The sequence below is a fragment of the Caloenas nicobarica genome, chromosome 4 (genome assembly GCF_036013445.1).
Source record: "Caloenas nicobarica isolate bCalNic1 chromosome 4, bCalNic1.hap1, whole genome shotgun sequence".
Classification (NCBI taxonomy): Eukaryota; Metazoa; Chordata; class Aves; order Columbiformes; family Columbidae; genus Caloenas; species Caloenas nicobarica.
In genome coordinates this window covers 40,533,369-40,551,435 of record NC_088248.1, presented here as the reverse complement: position 1 = coordinate 40,551,435, position 18,067 = coordinate 40,533,369, and the positions used below count along the sequence as shown (strand labels likewise).

General features: G+C 38.5%; 1 protein-coding gene across 1 annotated transcript in view; it reads right to left on the bottom strand.

Annotated features, from left to right (window-relative positions):
* The window catches only part of GALNTL6 (polypeptide N-acetylgalactosaminyltransferase like 6), a 442,009-nt gene that overhangs the window by 41,249 nt on the left and 382,693 nt on the right, over window positions 1-18,067 (bottom strand). The window contains exon 7 of the mRNA XM_065634412.1: window positions 2,014-2,131. Coding sequence (XP_065490484.1) covers window positions 2,014-2,131 — 118 coding nt within the window. The remainder of the gene's footprint in view (window positions 1-2,013; window positions 2,132-18,067) is intronic.

Sequence of the window (18,067 nt, the reverse complement as noted above, 5' to 3'; positions counted from 1 at the left end):
GCAAGTCTACCACCTTCCCAATATTTGTGAGTAAAGCTGGTAAATTAAACTGTCTGGCTAACTTGTTCTTATTTAAATAAGTTTCAAGATGATTGAATCTATAGCTACAGTAGAAATTTTTGAAGCAGAAACCTTTCCCAAGCTGATATTAGTGGTTCTGCTACAATAAAAAATACTCCCTTCTGTTTCTTACTTCTGCCTCCGTGATTTTTCTCACATTTTTTTTGTCATTCCAAACCAAACAGCAGTCTTCTTTTTAAAACTTATATCTGTTAAATCCTCCCAATAGATAGTTGTTCCTATTTGGCAATAATTTCTAAAGAGTATTTTTTTATTCTTTTAACACTAATAAGAAGGGACAGTGACCCTAAGGTCAGTATATATTAATGAGATGAATCAGGAGATATGATTGAAATGAGACCCAGTGTGAAACAGCTGCCTCCAAAAAAAAAAAAAATTTAAAAAAAAAAAAAAAAATCTATCACTTGAGCAAAATACACTGGGACTATCTAGTATCTCAATTTCCAGTGCTGTTACCATGGTTTCTCTACAAAGACTGGAGAGCATTACAAATATATTATTTGTGATGATGAATACAAGGAATATTTGAACTGGATAACAAAATCTTGGGTGACCTGTTGGAGACTGTTCTGACAGCTACTAGTGACTACTTACATTTGCCTCTGAAAAAAACTAGATGGACAGAAGCTAAATCAATATATTCTAAATACACTGTCTAGCCATTGGGTTTCCCTGCCTTCCTGTTTTATTTTGCTAAGGTATAAAAATGATTTGGAGAAACGCCAGAGTGGCACAGTTAATACAAACCATTTTGCCATTCTTGATAACTCCTGTAAAGACAGCTTAGCAGTGCAACATCAGGTCATGCTGTATATTTCATTCAACAGTATGGCCTCAGCTCTGTTGTTTTAATCGCTGTTGAAACTCAGATTCAGCAAGATGTACGATATTAGTCATGGCTAACATACTACATTTATTTATTGAGCTTGACACTGTCAGAGTTTGGAAGTAGGTTGAAAAGACCCCGAAGCTAAATGTGAATTCTAATTTCAGTTCCAAGCTTTATCCAAATATGCTTAACTTAATTAATCTATGTCATGAAATTCTATCAAGCCATTGAAAATCTTTGTGTGTAAATGCTATGAGGTAAAGTTCTTATGTCTTTGGGTATACTGAAACATCATAAACTCAATTTTCAAAATTAGACATGTTAGTCCTCATCGAGCTAATGCAAATACCTAGTCTACATTTGGAAAGTAACAAGATTTCCAACTCAAAACGTAAAAGCCAAGTAACTGATTTGAACACATATCTCCATGTAGAGGACACGACGATTTACCATAGCTGGGTGGTTGTACATAACCTGAGCACTTGAAAACTCTACTTATATTTTGTCATTACAATTATCGAAACGCAAAAAATTATCTCATTTTGAAAACCTACCCTGTAGATAATGGCTCACAGCAGCTGAGCTGATCTAGTTATTCACTGCTACTGAAAGGGTCCTTCTTCCTGCAACTTTCTCTTTCTATTTCTACCCATTTCCCTGAGCTTCCTCCAGGGAAGCTGACTCCCAGAGATAATTAAACTTGTTGATCCGGACAGAAAATTATGCCTTTTTTTTTTTTCCTGGATTAATTCTCTGTTGGCTTATTGAGCTGAGCTCAACACTTGAGCATGAAGTAAATGCAGTGTCTGAGAAAAGGTGAGTGGAAGACTTGAGAAAAGGAACAATGTAGAACTTCATTCTCTGATGGTGGTAAGCTACCACCATCAGAGGGAACTGCACCCACTGTGATTTTTGTATGGCTTCTAGAGCATTTGTTTATGGCATAACTCTCTGTGAAATTAGTGGGAATTCCTAAACAAAAAAAGTAATATTTTACTAAATTAATTTTAGTTAAAAGCCAGTATGAGTGAAGGCATCACGATCACACAAGTCTTGCACCAAACAAGTAAGGAAGTATCATATAAGGTGACTTGATGACTTACCTTAAAGGAGATTTCATACTGCTCTCCTCCCCATATTTCTAATCCTGGGTCATAGCCTCCCAGCTCCCAAAACCATTGCCGGTTAACGGCAAACAGACCTCCAGCCATTACAGGAGACCTGACGGAAGAATAAAACAATACAAACCATAAAGATGATGTTTGGACTATGTGTGCATGTGTGAATGTAGGTGGTCTGGCTTCCACTACCGCAAAGCTGTGGAAGGCGTAGACAAAGGTTACTGTAAACAAACAATATTTACCTTTATTCATCCCAAAATGCTCTCTAGATGAAAAACAGGCAACACGATAGACACGTAGGTAGATACGGAGCATTGTAAACAGTCACGTACAAACTCCTTTTTTTCTAAAAAACACAAATTCTGTACATTACTAAATAAACTGATATAACAGAAAAAGAAAGGGACTCTGGAAACCTGCTGAAGTGTTTAATGTAATCCTAGTACTCCTTGTGAAGTAACCCACATCTGAAACTTAGCAAAATTTTTCAATTGATTTTGGTCTCATAGGTGCTGGCTAGAGAAAGACAGAAAGGTGAGAATGAATGGCTACAGAGCAGCTGTTGGGAGTTAAACATCTGCTTTTCTACAGCAGCATTTAAAACTCCTAAACTTTGTCTCACAGTGGTAATTTAACTCACAGGCAAATAATTTGCTATATTTCCCATGTTCGCATTTATTCCCTGAATAAACATGTGGAATTTATTTGAATTAACTCAGTCTTTTCCACAGATAATATAGAAAACAAACGGGGTATTTAAAGTTAGTGTGAGAGAATGTTCTTGGAAAGTTCATTTTAAATTTATAAGCAGGAATGCTGTACTGGAGACTAAGGGTTTTTTTGGTATGTGTGTGTGGTTTGTTTGTTGTTTTTGTTTGTTAGTTTGTTTTTGTTTTGCGTTTTGTTTTGTTTTCCCCACTACCAAAAAGACCATATTTCTAATGCAGTAAATATATCCACAGCTCTCAGGATTTAAATGTTGTTCACTGATTGCTTGAAGCTGTGGTGGAAGGGGGACACAAAGGGATTTGAACTGAACAGGAAGGAGAGAACAGGCTGAAGAACGTCCAGCCCAACTGTTCAGTTCGATCAATGCAGGTCAACACTTGCCTTATGAGTTTTAGAGCAAGCGGCCAGAAGGAACACATTCCTGTTGATAGCTGGTCAGCAAGAGAAAAGACACACAAGGCAAGAGAGACCTGGGTGGCTTCCATGCAGTGTCCTTGTAGGAGAACGGTCACAAAACTGGATCCGATGCCACGTGCTTTGTAACGCTGCAGCCCCTGAGGGAAAATTATCCCCTCAAGGGGTATTTTTGTTCTGAATTACTACCGATGGTTCGTTTGAGGCTATGGAAGTAGATGGAACCTCCCATGAAGGACTGACTGGAAAACAAAAACTTCCTCCTTTGCCACTGATTTCGGACTTAGCAGTGAACTCAGGACTGGTGGGTATCACAGAAATCCATGCCTAAGTTAGAAGTTTATTAAAGAAGACATCAAGTTAATGTAACAACATTCTTCCATATTTTCTCTGTTTTAACACTTTTTATATTGCTGTCTTTTATCCAAGCCAGAGGAGAAGATAAAATAGCAAGCAGACAGCTGAGTGGCCTCTGCCACCATTAGGATACCAGAGAATCCCCACATGCATGAATGTCAGAAAATTATTCCCTCATCTGCATTCATGGTAATGAAAACATTACAGATATTTTACCTTTCATTTCCAGAAGGTAGTTTGAAAAAAAAAAATTTTAGATTATATCTTACATTAAACTACCCATTTTCACAACTAGGGAGCTCTGGTTTTAACAGACTAGTTCTGTTTTCCTTTAGAAATTATGTTTTTAAAAGCATACAGAAGCTTTGTGAAACAAAACCACAATATTCTAACTGGCAAGGCCATGCACTGTAACATACACTGAATGCTAATACTTTTTTACTTTTATTGACATTTCATACCTCAAATATTGACTGTTCTTTCCACATATGAATAAATTTAATGGAGATTTTATTAGAAATCTTACTCTGGGGATTCTGACTACTACAATACACTTTCAATTCCTACTGAAGTAAATCTGATTACAACATGCCCTTTGTGACTTCAGGTTCTAAATAATCAAAACACAATGTCTTTTTATAAGGATGGACTTGCATGGAAAATGCTTATAACCTAAATTGTTACTGGCAGAAGCAATGAAGTCCCAGAAAACACTGGGGAAATGCAGGACTTCTCTAATTCTCTTAGGTATGATATCTTTCATGAGTATTTCTCTTGAAACAGTGAATGGCCTATGAAAAAGGCAATCCCTGCAGGTGAATCAGATGGAAGATGGAAAAATCAGAGACTTCAAATTCCAAAATAGCTGGCAGATACTTACAAATGATACTTTATAACTCATCTGTAGATTTTCCAGTGACAATATTGAATAAAGAAACCCCTTGTTATTTAGATGCAAAAGTTCAGAACATTTATTACAATTAGCAAAACTACCAAACGATGACTGGAACAGCAGCAAACTTGTAGCCCTTGCACTTAGTTAAAAAAAAAAAAAAAAAGGAAGAAAAAAAGAAACTGCATGTAAAGTTCCTCCATTCATTCTTATTCCACAGCATGCTCTGACATTTGTTGCGAGGGAAGAGCAATGGAGAGGGCAACCAGGTCAGCTTTTTGGTTTTCACTGCAGTGGGATGAGCAATGAGCTGTGTGAACCCAACCACTTAGCAGAGGATACGTTTTCCACTCCGTCCCACAAGCAGCTGCTGCTGAACAGGCCTTAAATTATCTCCAAAATATGAACACAAGAGTCCAGTCCTACAATCATGTCTGATATGAAAAGTCCTTTTGTAGTCAATAGGATCACTCACACAGATAAGAAGTGCACTGAGCCCAAAGGAGAAGAATTAATCTCTTGTTTAATGACTTCCATATAGAAATGTCAAGTACAAAGCTGTGTTTGTAGAAGTCATTTTTCATGAACTGTGCTACTCAGACTTAAACAATCAGACTTGATCTACTGTAGCAAAACATTATGTGAGTAATTACAGTGGGAAGCTGTAAAATACTTATAGTCAAAAACTTAAAAGGACAGAGACTCCCAAAACATCAGAAAAGCTGGAAGGCGAAGGTTGCTAAACTTCAAAAATAAGAACCTTCCACATGAGAAATACTGCACAGACTCACTGGCTATACCCACGAGAACAATATTGCAAGTAAAAGCCGGCTGATCCAAAAATAGCCCAAGAGGTCACAGATTCCTGTGCTGAGACATGAAAGGAATTTGATTTGACGCAAGAGGAAAAAACCCCACTCCAACACAATTATTTTTTTGCAAAAAAATATAGACTGAGAAAAAGGCGGGCAAATGTTTAATGTGAAAAGATGGTTCACAAAAAAACTTAAAAAGCGCACGAAGAGAAGTGTAGCAGTAGCTTAACTATAGCCAGCAATGAATTTTCTAACTTCTCATAATTTACATGCAGAGGAAGAAAAGAGATAATCTCAGCTATGAGTTTTCAAGGTAAGAGAAAGAATGACACAGACTTAAAAGGAGCATGAAGTTACTTGCATTAGAAACAAACGTGGTATATTGCAAACAAATGAACTGCATAGCAGAGCTTGGAATTATTACATTGAAGTAGCGATATATACAGTGGAATTAAACAATTCGTGAAAAGGAAAGAGGAGCTTTGGCAGCATGCAGAAAGACAGGCAATGAAAATGGGAAAGTACCTACGCTAGATGATATGTGCAGTATACTGATGTGGAGACTAAAGATGCCCAATGTATGACACATCTATTTAGTATCAGATAACATCAGTAGGTAAGTGTAGGTTTGTGTGATCTGTTATTCAATACAGAGAAAATATGACACTGTGCATTGATCATCGCTGAACTGAGATGCTGCTGCATACTGGGGCACTTTGGAAAGGACTGATAGGAATCGCCTGCCTGAAACAGCTGAAATTCGGCCATTATAATCATATCCACTGAATGGCATATTGCACCATGCATCTCTTTGTATAATCCAGACTGATTAAAGGTGCTGCACCGAACTACGGAACAGAAATGGATAAATGCCGGAAAGAGGCATCCATCTCACGCAGGATACGGTAGACATACTGATCTTCAGTGCCAACGAGCTGGCACGCAGTACAAAAGCTGGGGTAGCTGTCAGCCCGCGTCAGGAGTCAGCGCTGGGTCCTGCTGACCTTGCAGAGTCAGGGATGTGACAGAGGGGGTGGAAGGGGCCGTGTTGCTGTTGGCGCAGTGACAGTCCCAGAAATGACTGCTGACCTACTGAGCTGGGCTTGTGCACTTTTTATAGTGAATTTCAGTGCCTTGTTAATCAAGTGGTCGGGTTTTCACTAGCAAAAAGTGGTAACGCAGGAAGGCACCTCAAAAAAGTGAATAATTTCAAATGCCTTGTTTCAGTGATTATTGCTGCTGGTGCTCTCTGCAGCTATTCCTGAAACTGCACCAAAGCTTCTTAAAGCAAACAGCAGAAGCTGATACTAATCCTACACAATAAAAGGTTCTAATAAAAATAAAAATTAAAATCTATGTATGTGTAATGTAAGAGACAGACTTGGCCACTCACATGAAATGAACTGAATAAAGAAATAAAGGAAACTGAAATGAAGATGATGAGTTGATCAAATGACTAGGTAGAGATATGGATTGATAAAATAAATAGCAAAGACATGAACTTAGAGGTTGCTTTAGCTAAAGATAAATTGAGGGACAATTTCTATACTGTGCATAGAAAAAGATGTTGATGCAATCAGGATGAATGTGCACCAGACTATGACATCACTTAATGAATTTTTCAAGAAGTAAAACAAAAAGAGGAATCTTTCATATCCTTAACACATCAACTAAATATATTAAAAATACTTTATAATGTACTGACTTTTTTACGTTGGATATATCTGCAAGACACTGTTTCATTTTATCTTTCTAACATCTACTCTAACAACATGGGCAATCTCACTGTATATAAAATCACCAAAATTTAAAAAGTAAAACCTGTATCTGTGACATTAACCTATGGGATTTACGCTGTCTTTTCTTCCCAAGAACAGATGTCCAGTCTTCTGAGCAACTTTTCCCCTCATTTGATGAATTTACGCCCTTGCCTGTACCAAATGATCACACAGGTTTTGCAAAACACTGTATTCCTGATGTCCACACCATTATCTCCTTAGAGAGTTTAGAAACAGTATCTTAAAATACACAGCAGATCAACTAAGGTAAGGTCTGTCTTAAAGCTGATTTGTTCCTCATAAAAACTGCCTCCACCCTGGCACTTCATTCATTGTACATTCAAAGCTGTCACCACAGTACACTGTAATTTCACAAAACAAACTGAAGCTACTCTCACACAAATTTTACTTTGTAGGGCTGTATCCCATTGTGCAGTCTCTTTCTATATATTCCAGTTGGTTTCAGAAATCTTTATTCTCTTATTAAATTGCTGTATAATTTTATAGTCACTCTTAGGCAGTTGGGATATTATGTTAATTTTCCTTCACTATATCTTTCTAACAAGTTGCTTGCAAAATTCATAATATATCGATAGATTTAATACATATGCATACTGTCTCCATTTTATCTACAATAAATACCTGCGTATACACATGCATGTTTCATATACTTCTACTCACTGGCATCCCGTCAACTATTTTACAAGTGATAATTAAATTGTGAGATACCTGCCCTTTAAGAGGCATAGCACTAAAATTTCACCCATGTTTATTCCTGTGCTAAATGCTCTCCTGATTTTCTTTTTCACAAAACAGGCTTTAAAATATTTAGTCTATAAGAGCACTCACACATAGGCCAGAACAAAATGACTGACTTTGCGATGATAAATATCTCGCTTTTTAAGCAGCTCCATTCAAATTCTAGTCAATGTTGACAACAAAATCGTTCCCTTTTCCACAGCAGAGTTGCATTCCGATTTAGCAGAGTTCCAGTATGTTTTAACTTAAAATAACATATTTCCTGGACAACTCAAACCTGTGAAATGCTAACGTGGCAGGAGAGTGGGTATGTACCCACAGTACCCACTAGGGACAGTAGCTGCTTGGGACAAAGTGACACAAGCTTTTCCTAATTCTGCTACTTCCCAGCGCAGAAGGCACTGTCGTGCAGGATGGCAATCAAGGCCAATTTGCTTTGGCTCATACTTCTGTAACCTGCATCTCCACATAAACAAGTCTCTCTACTAAAACTGCAGCGAGGCCTTGTTTTGATGTCAAATGTGGCAAATTTCTCATGAGTGGCAGAGTTCAAAAAGCTTTGATAAAAAATTGCATTCTTATGTAGTGACTGTTGTTGGAGATTATGGAAGTGCTACACAATCATCAGTTAGTTTCACTACATGAAACTTGTGAAAATGGCATTATACCTATCTTTCTTTAAAACGATAATTTTTTATTGTATTTATGCAAATATTTTTACAAGTATGAAAAAGAGAGAAAATGGCATCAGCCTTAGTTTTTACATAATCTAGCAGTTCAGATCACAGTAAAACAAATCATTCTGCAGAAACACGTAGCAGCCAAGTTGTATTACTTAAAATTAACACACAAGTCCCTATATAATTATATTTCCTTTTTAGCTAGACATTTTTAGGGGGCAAATATTAAGATAAAACCCCATTCTTCTCCAACGGTCAACCAGAAAGTCAGCTGCAGAGAGTCAGCTACAAAGAAAGCTCTAAACACGTTCGAGGTTCCGCTTATAAAAATTTGCACTACAACTTCTTCACATGGCTTCTTTGCATATTTTGCATATTTTTCTTAACACATTGCTAAACTTCATTGAAAAAATCATATTGTGAAAGAGTGATGAGCCCTTACATGGGTAATGATGCTGAGGCCTATTTAGTTTTCCCTCCCATATTTAGAAAATTAATGAAGCCTTAGAAGAGGAGAGTCAGTTGGGTAGAGATGGAAGACTGAAGAGAAGCCTTCCCCTTCTCGTAATTAACTCTTGTAATCCAAGGGAAATCTACCTGAATTATTGCTAGAGAAGATCTACATGACTCGAACTAAGGAGGTGGGTCAGCAGAAAGGAGCATCCTGAAGCAAAAAGTAAATGAAATCTTCTGGAAATGTCCTACAGGCAGAGGTGTTCAGAAGGATAAAACTGAGGAGTGAAAAAACAGCTGAAATATTATGCTACAAGTCACGCTACAGAAATGGCTCCAATACATGAGCAGTCTTATAAGATTGAGACCTGAGTGCTGTAAAAGCAAGAAAGAGGAGCTGAGAGCTGCACTTTGGCTGAGTCACATTCATGTCATGAGCAGGCACAGATCTTGGACATGCAGAGCTTAACAGTGGCAAGAAAACCTTCAGCCTACTAGTAGGAAATAAGAACTGCTGGAGAAAACAAAACGAAAAACAACTAAGCAGGATTTGACACAACTCTCTAAATTTACAATACCTTTCCATATTGAAGAGTATTGTTTGTATTCAGGGTTGTCCATCAAAAAATTAATCTTTGAAAAGTAAATGTAAAAATCAAGATCAATCGGAGGCAAAATATTACCTATTGTCCCTAAAATAGGAACTGACTTTAGGCTTGTTGGCTTTTGGTAAAGTTCAGTTAGAAGCATATCTAAAGCTAAACACAAAAAAGACCAATTTTTCTTTTTTGAAAGGACATACTCTTTCTCACCTTGTCTAGATTCTCAACTATACTAGATTCCGCATTTAAAACTAACCCAAGATCAGAATTCAAAGAGATAAGCAGTGTTCCAAACAGCCTAAGAATTTCGGAAGTGGAGGAAGTCACCCTGTTCCTGGTTCTTCTGAATGTCCAGTTATTTTGATTATGAGAGCACGATGAACCTCCTACTATCATCTTTTCCCTCTGAGTTATTATGAAACATGAGGTTGGAATTTTAAGGCAATGCCAATACTCTAACTTGAGCGTGCATCTTTTAAACAGGAAAAATCTGTTCAAGCTAACAAGGAAATCTACGTCTATGGAAAGTAGGACTTGAGTAAACTGACATATCATTTGAGATTAAACTTCTATTTTCAATTAAAGAACAAGGCCAGCAGCATATCTTTAGATTATCCATCCTGGTTGCAGAGTAACTCCATCATCACCTCCCAAGCATTAGAAAATAACAAGAGCTCGTTAAATCCCATCCCTACCTTCAAGGATGTTCTCTTAGGATAGATGGGAGCAGTAGCTGAACAGAATTGCTATCCAATTACAATGCTATCTTCCCCTCTTTAGATGTAGAGGTATAAACCAGAGAAGTATCTTCCTTTTCTAGTGTTTACTTTTGCTTTATTGGTTTACTTAAGCTCAGAATAGCATCATAAGTGAAGTTTAAACTCAAGGAGAAAGTTTTAAATTTTGTTAAAGATAACAAAGGATTCCTCTTAAAAGACAGCAACTGCCATGAACATAGGTTCTTATTTCCAAAATAGTGCTTTAACTCAGACCTTGTCCTCCCAAGAGAGATTCCAAGATAAATAATGATAACAAATCTGACCAGTTAGCAGTCTGCTATTAAAAGTTACAGGTGATTCTGATTAAGTTATTAGGATTACTATAACTCTTATGACTCTGATTTCTGTAACTCTAAAACATTATGTACTTATTCCAGATTAAAGTAGATGTAAAGGCACCTCGGCCCAGAAAAAATGCTTTGTACTTAACATGTAAAAGTGACGTCACATCAGGGATTACAAACTGCCCCAGGAATAGCCTTTTTTGCACCGCTCACACGTTCCAGCAGAACCTCAGCAGCAGACCCAGCCCACTGGTCGCCAGCAGGGACCAGTGGGGCTGTTTGGGTCTTTTTGTGGAGGCCAGGCGAGGAAAAGAGGTCAAATAACTGTGTACCACCATGTGTATATTTGCAACAGTTAGGAAACCGAAAAAAAGACGAAAAAGGCAGTGGAATTACAATCACTGTCATAAACTCCACAAAAAACAGAAGCCTTTTTTTTCCTCTGGCTCTTCTGCAGTATTTCAGACTGAAGCTTTATTTGCACAAGGTGAGCAAATGTGAAGAATTAGCATAGAAGCACTGCAAGGAAATGGCAACAGGAGCTTCAGTGGGCTTTCTTTTTTGTTCATCCCACCTTTCACATGCCACATCACACTAAATAGCTAGTGAAGGCCATTCCCAGAACATTTCTAAGTTGCAAAGACTTTAAATAAGTGGAAATATAGTTACAACAACCTGCTCCTGATTTTTTAGCAAAGTCTTTTAAAATACTACTGCCCAGCACGCTGATGAAATCGGCTTTTCTTCAGGATCCCACAAACTGCCCCAAGCAACTCTGATTCAAGCAGACAGAGCCCTCACACTGGGCTAAATGAATGAGACACACAGTTAACGATATGGCTTGTGATCTGCCATGCAGCTCAGGATGTGGATGCAGATTATTCCTTTGATCGGATCTTCAGCAGAGCCATCAGCAACTGTCCCCACTCCACCCTTATGTGCACATTCTGCTTCAAACGCAGGCAGGAAATGGGGACAAAAGGTAATTTTAATATTTCATTTATGTCTCTTTGGGGGTTAATGCAGAAGCCTGACATGATTACATGCTGACAGGGAGGGAGACTGGAGCCTCTGTAGTCATGCCATTGCTACAAAAAGCAGGTCATTCATTTGCCAGTGGTCAAAGCTTGCAAGAACATTAAGTTTTAAGAAGGCAAAAAAATGATACCTGAAGAGGCAAATATGCAGCCAAAGGTATTCCGGGATCCTGGAAATGTGCCCCTAGATTTATCATTGCTATTTATTAAAGCTCTATAATTTGGTGTGTAACCCTATTATGGAGGCTAATGGAGAGGCAGGCACTTAACTACAACGAAATTAGATTTCTCCCTGTCTGCACCAGAGGCACAACAATATTTTCTTGTAAAAACTGTGAAACAGTGAAATCAGTTTTTCAAAATGGAACTGACAGAAAAACATTGGAAAGCACTTCACAATGAAGGATGAAGGAGCTGAAAACTGATGAGGTTGAGCACTTCATTGTCCCATGACAGCATCTGCTTTTAATTTGACGTTGTAAAGATGGGCAGGCAGGGCTGTGGAAACCCAGGGAAATGAACCTTCCTGTTTTATCATCATAGTAAATCACATTAAAAAAAAAGACCTCCACTTCATAATAAAAATAAAATGAAAGTCTGGTCTAGGGATAGCTCTCACATTTGCATAAGCTCATTCACTCTGTACTAAAAGTGCATGGAAATGTGCCTTAGCAATAATGAGCTAGAGAGAGAATATCTACAGTGTGATCTATGGGAGATTAATATTTTTGAGGTTTTCAACAGCAAGGCTGTCAGGAATTGCAGAAAATACCCAATAGCTTATTTTATTTCCTCAAAAAAGAGTTATATCTAGCATTTCACTTCCAGAGTTTGGATATGAACTGGTTGTTTTCAAAAATAGAGTATAGATAGTCTTCATTAACTGTTAGTAAAATGCTCTGATGGCAAGAGTTGCTGACTGCCGTTATGAATACTCACTTCTGTTAGAAACTCTTTTAGCTATGTGGATATTTTGATACGCAGCTGAGAGGAAAATGGCCTATCCCAGTTGAAATATCACATTTTTCTTTTATTCTAAATATAAGTGCATATTTACATAAGTGTCACAAGTACACTTATTATGCTACTTACTGATAAATAGTCATATCTAGAGGTGAAGCACTAGAAATCTGTATGGCTGAATACATGATTCTGTTTCCAACCAATATATCTTGTAAACCTGCATCTGGGTCTTTAGATGGTTTAAGTGTATGAAGAACACGTTGCCAGCGAAATTATGCTGTTGTACGTGAACTCTGGATCTGACCTTGAAGGCAAGTAAGGGTAATGAATTTGCTATAGAGTTCTGCTAATTTGTAGAGGCTATAGTGCAAACTATTTTGAGCAAACCACATTGATCTTAGAGCTGCAAATAAGAATCCCTGTGTAGTGTACCTGCCCCCACACAGAGAAATACCTCCGCCCAGCAAGACAGCCAACCACCCTGACCCGGGGAGCTGCACACTAAAATTTTCATATAGCTGGAAGGTACAACATATATTTCTGATAACAGCAAGCCACGGTGGACCTCTGGGAGGAATTCAAAGGCAGGACAATGGCATTTCCCAGATGTAAGGCACCCTCTGTGGGATAGGGGTGTGCTGGGTTCCTGGCTGGCTTCTGGGTGACTCGTCGATAAGAGGACACAGCTGCCTTGCAGGCTTCCCCCTCACACTGCCCAGCCACCCTCGTGCCAGCATCCTCCCTCCGCCTGCCACAAGACAGCACAAGGATCAAGAGGAGTCAGCCCAACCTATATGCATCTATAATGAAAGCACTGCAAAAAAAAAAATGGAGAACTGAAAACAGTTAACATCTAAGCACTGCAACTGAATTAACTCAAATCCCAAGACTCCTGTCTATACTTGCTCCCAGGAAATACTATTCTTTCCCATTTGTCTAGACTTATATGGATAAAATAAATGATATGGTTATTGTAAGAAAGATCAGAAGAGCTGGAGAAATTTGGGGCAATCAGTCATCCCTGACTCATTTCCAAAAAATTGCTAGTGAAAACCCTACCACTTCAGAATTAAGTTAGAAAGCACACCAAAGGCATATCAAATCCTGAACTGGTAGGAAGGTAATCTGGACAGTAATGAGGACTCTTGCAACTGACCTGTAAAGGCTTTATTGTCAAGAGTTTACCAAAAAAAAAAAAAAGAAAAGGAAAAAAGAAAAAAAAAAAGATTAACAGAAAAAGCAAATTCTTCACAAATAATCTTCATTAGAAATGGCAGCTACCAGCCCCAATGAAACTGTCATTTCATCTGATCTTCTCCATCATGGTCACATTCACCACTGTGAGCAAATGGGCTTTTTATTTGTCTAGATGGTTACTGACAGTCTCATTAAGTAGATGGTATTCATAGGAGGGAATTGGTAATACTGTTATCATTTTACAGACTACACAGAGTGCTCAGTGCTTCTGATCGAACAGGTTCCTTAGCTCCTCATAGAAATACCTCAAATGCAGACTGAAAGAGGACTGTCGGTGGCTGCTTTAGGGCCCTGAGTCCACACCCTTTGAGGTATTTCCACCCTTCCCCGGCTTCTTGGCCTCAAATGCAGAGGCTGCCCTTGGAAGTGTGACCCAAATCTTGGTAAGAGATGGAGGAGCTGCTGTGACCCACGCTCAGTGTTAGCATACAGACTGGCTTCACACCTCAAATCATCTGTTTTCCCCAAGGAGTCAAACTGCTTCATCTGCCCAGAAATTTCTCAGCATGGGACACCGCTTTAGCCCTGCAGGCGCTTACATCACCTCTGTTTGTACTGCTCAGTAATCTACCCTTAGTCTTTGAGATTATCGCCTGGTATTCAGTGGCAATGGCCAGGGTCAGCACGGATTCTGTTAACTGAAGAGAAGCTGTACGCTACTGGAGGATGGAAGTTCTCTGATGAGAGGACCGCTTGTATCTACGCTGTCACTGTAACCTCCTTTCTTTTTGATTTCCTGACCCGAGTCCCCTTATTACCTGCTCTGACCCCATCCTGACTCGTTCCCCAACTCCCCCCAGGAAGCTCCACCAGCTCCCCTGAAAGGGGGCAGCTCTCAGGGGATGCTTCTCGCTGTGCTGGTGCAAGCCGTACAGCATGGCTCTACCAGCAAGTCTCACTCCCTCCACTTAGGGTAGTCCTTCCTTTATGTTCGTAAGTAAAAATATTCCCTCACTACCAGGCTAAGCAGAAATGGGAATTATGATGCCATAAACAGCAGGATAATAAATCTGAATACCTTGCTAACAAAGACATTTTCAAACCGCTCATCTCCAGCTAGCAGAAGAAAGCCCAGAGAAACTGCAGAGAACAACCGTAATTAGGTCAATCTGACATTTGTTGTCCTACGTCTGTGAAAATATTTTCCTGAAAACTTCAGTTATACAACACCACATAACCAAACTTAATATATACAGTAAATTGTTGGCTGTCATTATCAGTAATAAGAGAGAAGAGTTATAGTTGCAAAGCAGCTGCTGTAGCATTCAGCCACATTCTGCTGGCAGGAAAATAAAACTAATGAAAGATTTAAAGGAAGAATGTTATGCAAAAGCCTTCTCAGACACGCAATTAAATACAAATTGCAAAACACAAATAAGTACATCATAAAACACAGAATTTCAGGTCAAAGATTGAAATTATTAGCATTGACAGAATTGCTTTTATAGCTTTCCTTCTGGAGCTATACACAGGATGCTATTCTTCTAAATGCTATGCTTATAAATAAAGATAAAATGAAACAGAACACTGCAAATATTTTCCCCTCAGAGCTATACTTTAAAAGCAGAACCATGCCTCCACTGTAATTACAGAAGATGCTATTCCATTAACAACTAATATTAGGAGCGAGTGCGAAAGCAAACAAGCCAAAGGGAAAAAATCTGTTCCCAAGTATTGCTACAAGAATCCCATTCATAATTGAGTTTGCTGTTTAGTGATAAGGCTTAATCTCTCAATGGAGGCAGAAAAGCAATACAGTCACAACTAAGCTGTGTTTTGGGGTCAGGTGAAGTGGATTCCTGACAATATCTTTCAATCACTTGCAGATGCAACTATTCCTGGAGGCCAAAACCTGCTGTAGCTGGAAATACGATTTCTTGACAAAGAGTAATAGCAAGAAAGAAAGACTGAGTACATTTTCTTAGAAGAAGAATGAGCTTCACAGAGGTCAGCATTTTGTCTTTGTTTCTTCTCTTTCCAGAGCAGGAACAGCAGCTTCAAGCAAATCTGACACAGTGTGCTCTGCATTAGTGGTTTTCTTCTTTCATACATCACCCTGTCTGTACAAATACCCTTTAGATGCTTTCCCATTAATCTGGGAGTGGTTCATACACCTGCATTTCCCAAGGAGAAAACTCAGCATAGTCCAGCTCCACAAAAAAACCAACCTTCCCCTCCCTGCATCACAGGGGAGGAATTCACCTTGAGACTTGATTTCACTTCTGGAAGGATTTATTAAATCAGAGACCAATGAAGCAAGTGATGCGCCGTCTGTTTGGGGTTCTGTTTTTAAAGATGACTGCTCTAGGACACAGACTCTCATTACCAACTACACAAGCACCATCTGAAGTAATGACTAAGAAGAAAATTAAGGAACAGTGAAGAAAGTCTTCCTACTTTTGCTTCTAGAACTTGAAGAACTCTGAAAGTACACAGTAGATGCCAGAAAAAGATCCACGTATCCACTCCTGGTAGTTCTTCAAGATCAATGCACTATTTGCTGTGCACTAATAATAAAGATGGGTTTCAGGCAAAACTCCAAATTAATAATATCAGCCTCCACAAACTCCTGTTGCCATAAGGAATGGTGCCCACATAATAAACACTACACAACTGAGCCAATGTTCCTACAACAGATCTTCCCATCTCTGTGGAATAATGAAGTTCACTCCACTGTCAAGATAGGTTCAGAGCATGTGTGTATGTATTTCATTATCAAGACAAAAGCCAACAGCCAAGTATTCAGCAAGAAACATGTATAATGTTCTTGACAAACAGGGTAAGTAATAAAAAGCTCCTGTTTCAGAGAAAGGAATATAGACTAGAGCATTTTTCTCCTTGGATGAAAGATTTTGAGTTTAGTCTTCCAGCTAAAGAATTTTATTGATGAAACATAGCTAATTTATACTCTAGGTGGAGATTAATGTAAGATCTTTTAAATATATTTTCTAATAAGAAGTCAGCATGCAATCTATTGCAGTAAGTAGCAAACCAGAAAAGTAATCCATTTTTAGGAAGTGCATGGCTTGTCTGCTGAGGTAAATAATCCTTCGAAATATCAATTTTTGCAAAAGGGTGTTTGTTTAGAAACTGATACACGAGGAGGGCTTTCCTCAGTCACCAAACTGTCCTAGCTGTGCCTGCCTCCTTACAGCCTCAGTGCAATTAGACATCCTGCATTCATGCCAGCCTAGTTAGCTGCTGAAAAGACCTTATTTTAAGAAACATTATTTTTAATTTTAAGACTTAAAATACTGACCCAGAATACCAAATAAAATGCTCTCAGGGCTACTACGCAGGAAGCTACATTTAAAAAACCCTTTGAAATATGGTTTCACGCATGCCCCTAATGTTAACGTTGAATATATTATTTGAATTTTTGCTTGAATTACTTTTCAGTACCATACATCCTAATCTGTAAAATAAAACTATTTAAAGTTAAACAGTTCCTCTTATTGTAAGCCTCGCAAACTGATTTTATCACAAAAGATTTAAGTACTATGTTATATTTCCCTCTTAGGAGACAAACACATAAATGAAGTACTTCACTGGATTAAAAATGCTCCTTCCTCCATCTCAGTTACTAAATTAAACCCCTTGATGGAGCTGAAGAGTTCAACAAATCACTAAGCACTGTACTTTGTCCATGGAAATACAGTTTTCATAGCAAAACAAATAGCTGTGCACAAGTAAACCGCCACCACTGAAGCGCTGATAAACCTGATTGTGTTCTCCTTGATCACTTAACACACTGCCTTTGCCAGAAGCAAACTCTAGTAAATGGACACAGGAGAGGACAAAGCTACAACTTTTTGAGAATATTGCTCCAGCCTCCATGGAAACAATCACTATACCCTTTTAAATGATCTTTCGCATATCAGAAAACAGATATTATGTCCTCCCTCTCAGTCCTCCCTCTTCTAGATTAAACAACTGAAGTTCAGCTGGAGTCTCCAAATGACCACTCTGCGGTTGCCAGGTATGGTGACCAAATCTGGACACAGCATATAGTTACCTGCAGTTTCCTACGATGTTGACACATTGCACAATGAAACTTGAACTTTGCTGTTTAACATCAAACCATTCACATTCTTTGACAGCATTTTCTTCTCAACTTGTTGTGTCGTCAGCTGATGAAAATTAAAGATGTACCCACATTCTGTCAGCTTTATAAGAAAGCAATGTTGGCAACAACCAAAGCCTTGCAAGGAAGACCACATTTATTGCCTCGCTATTC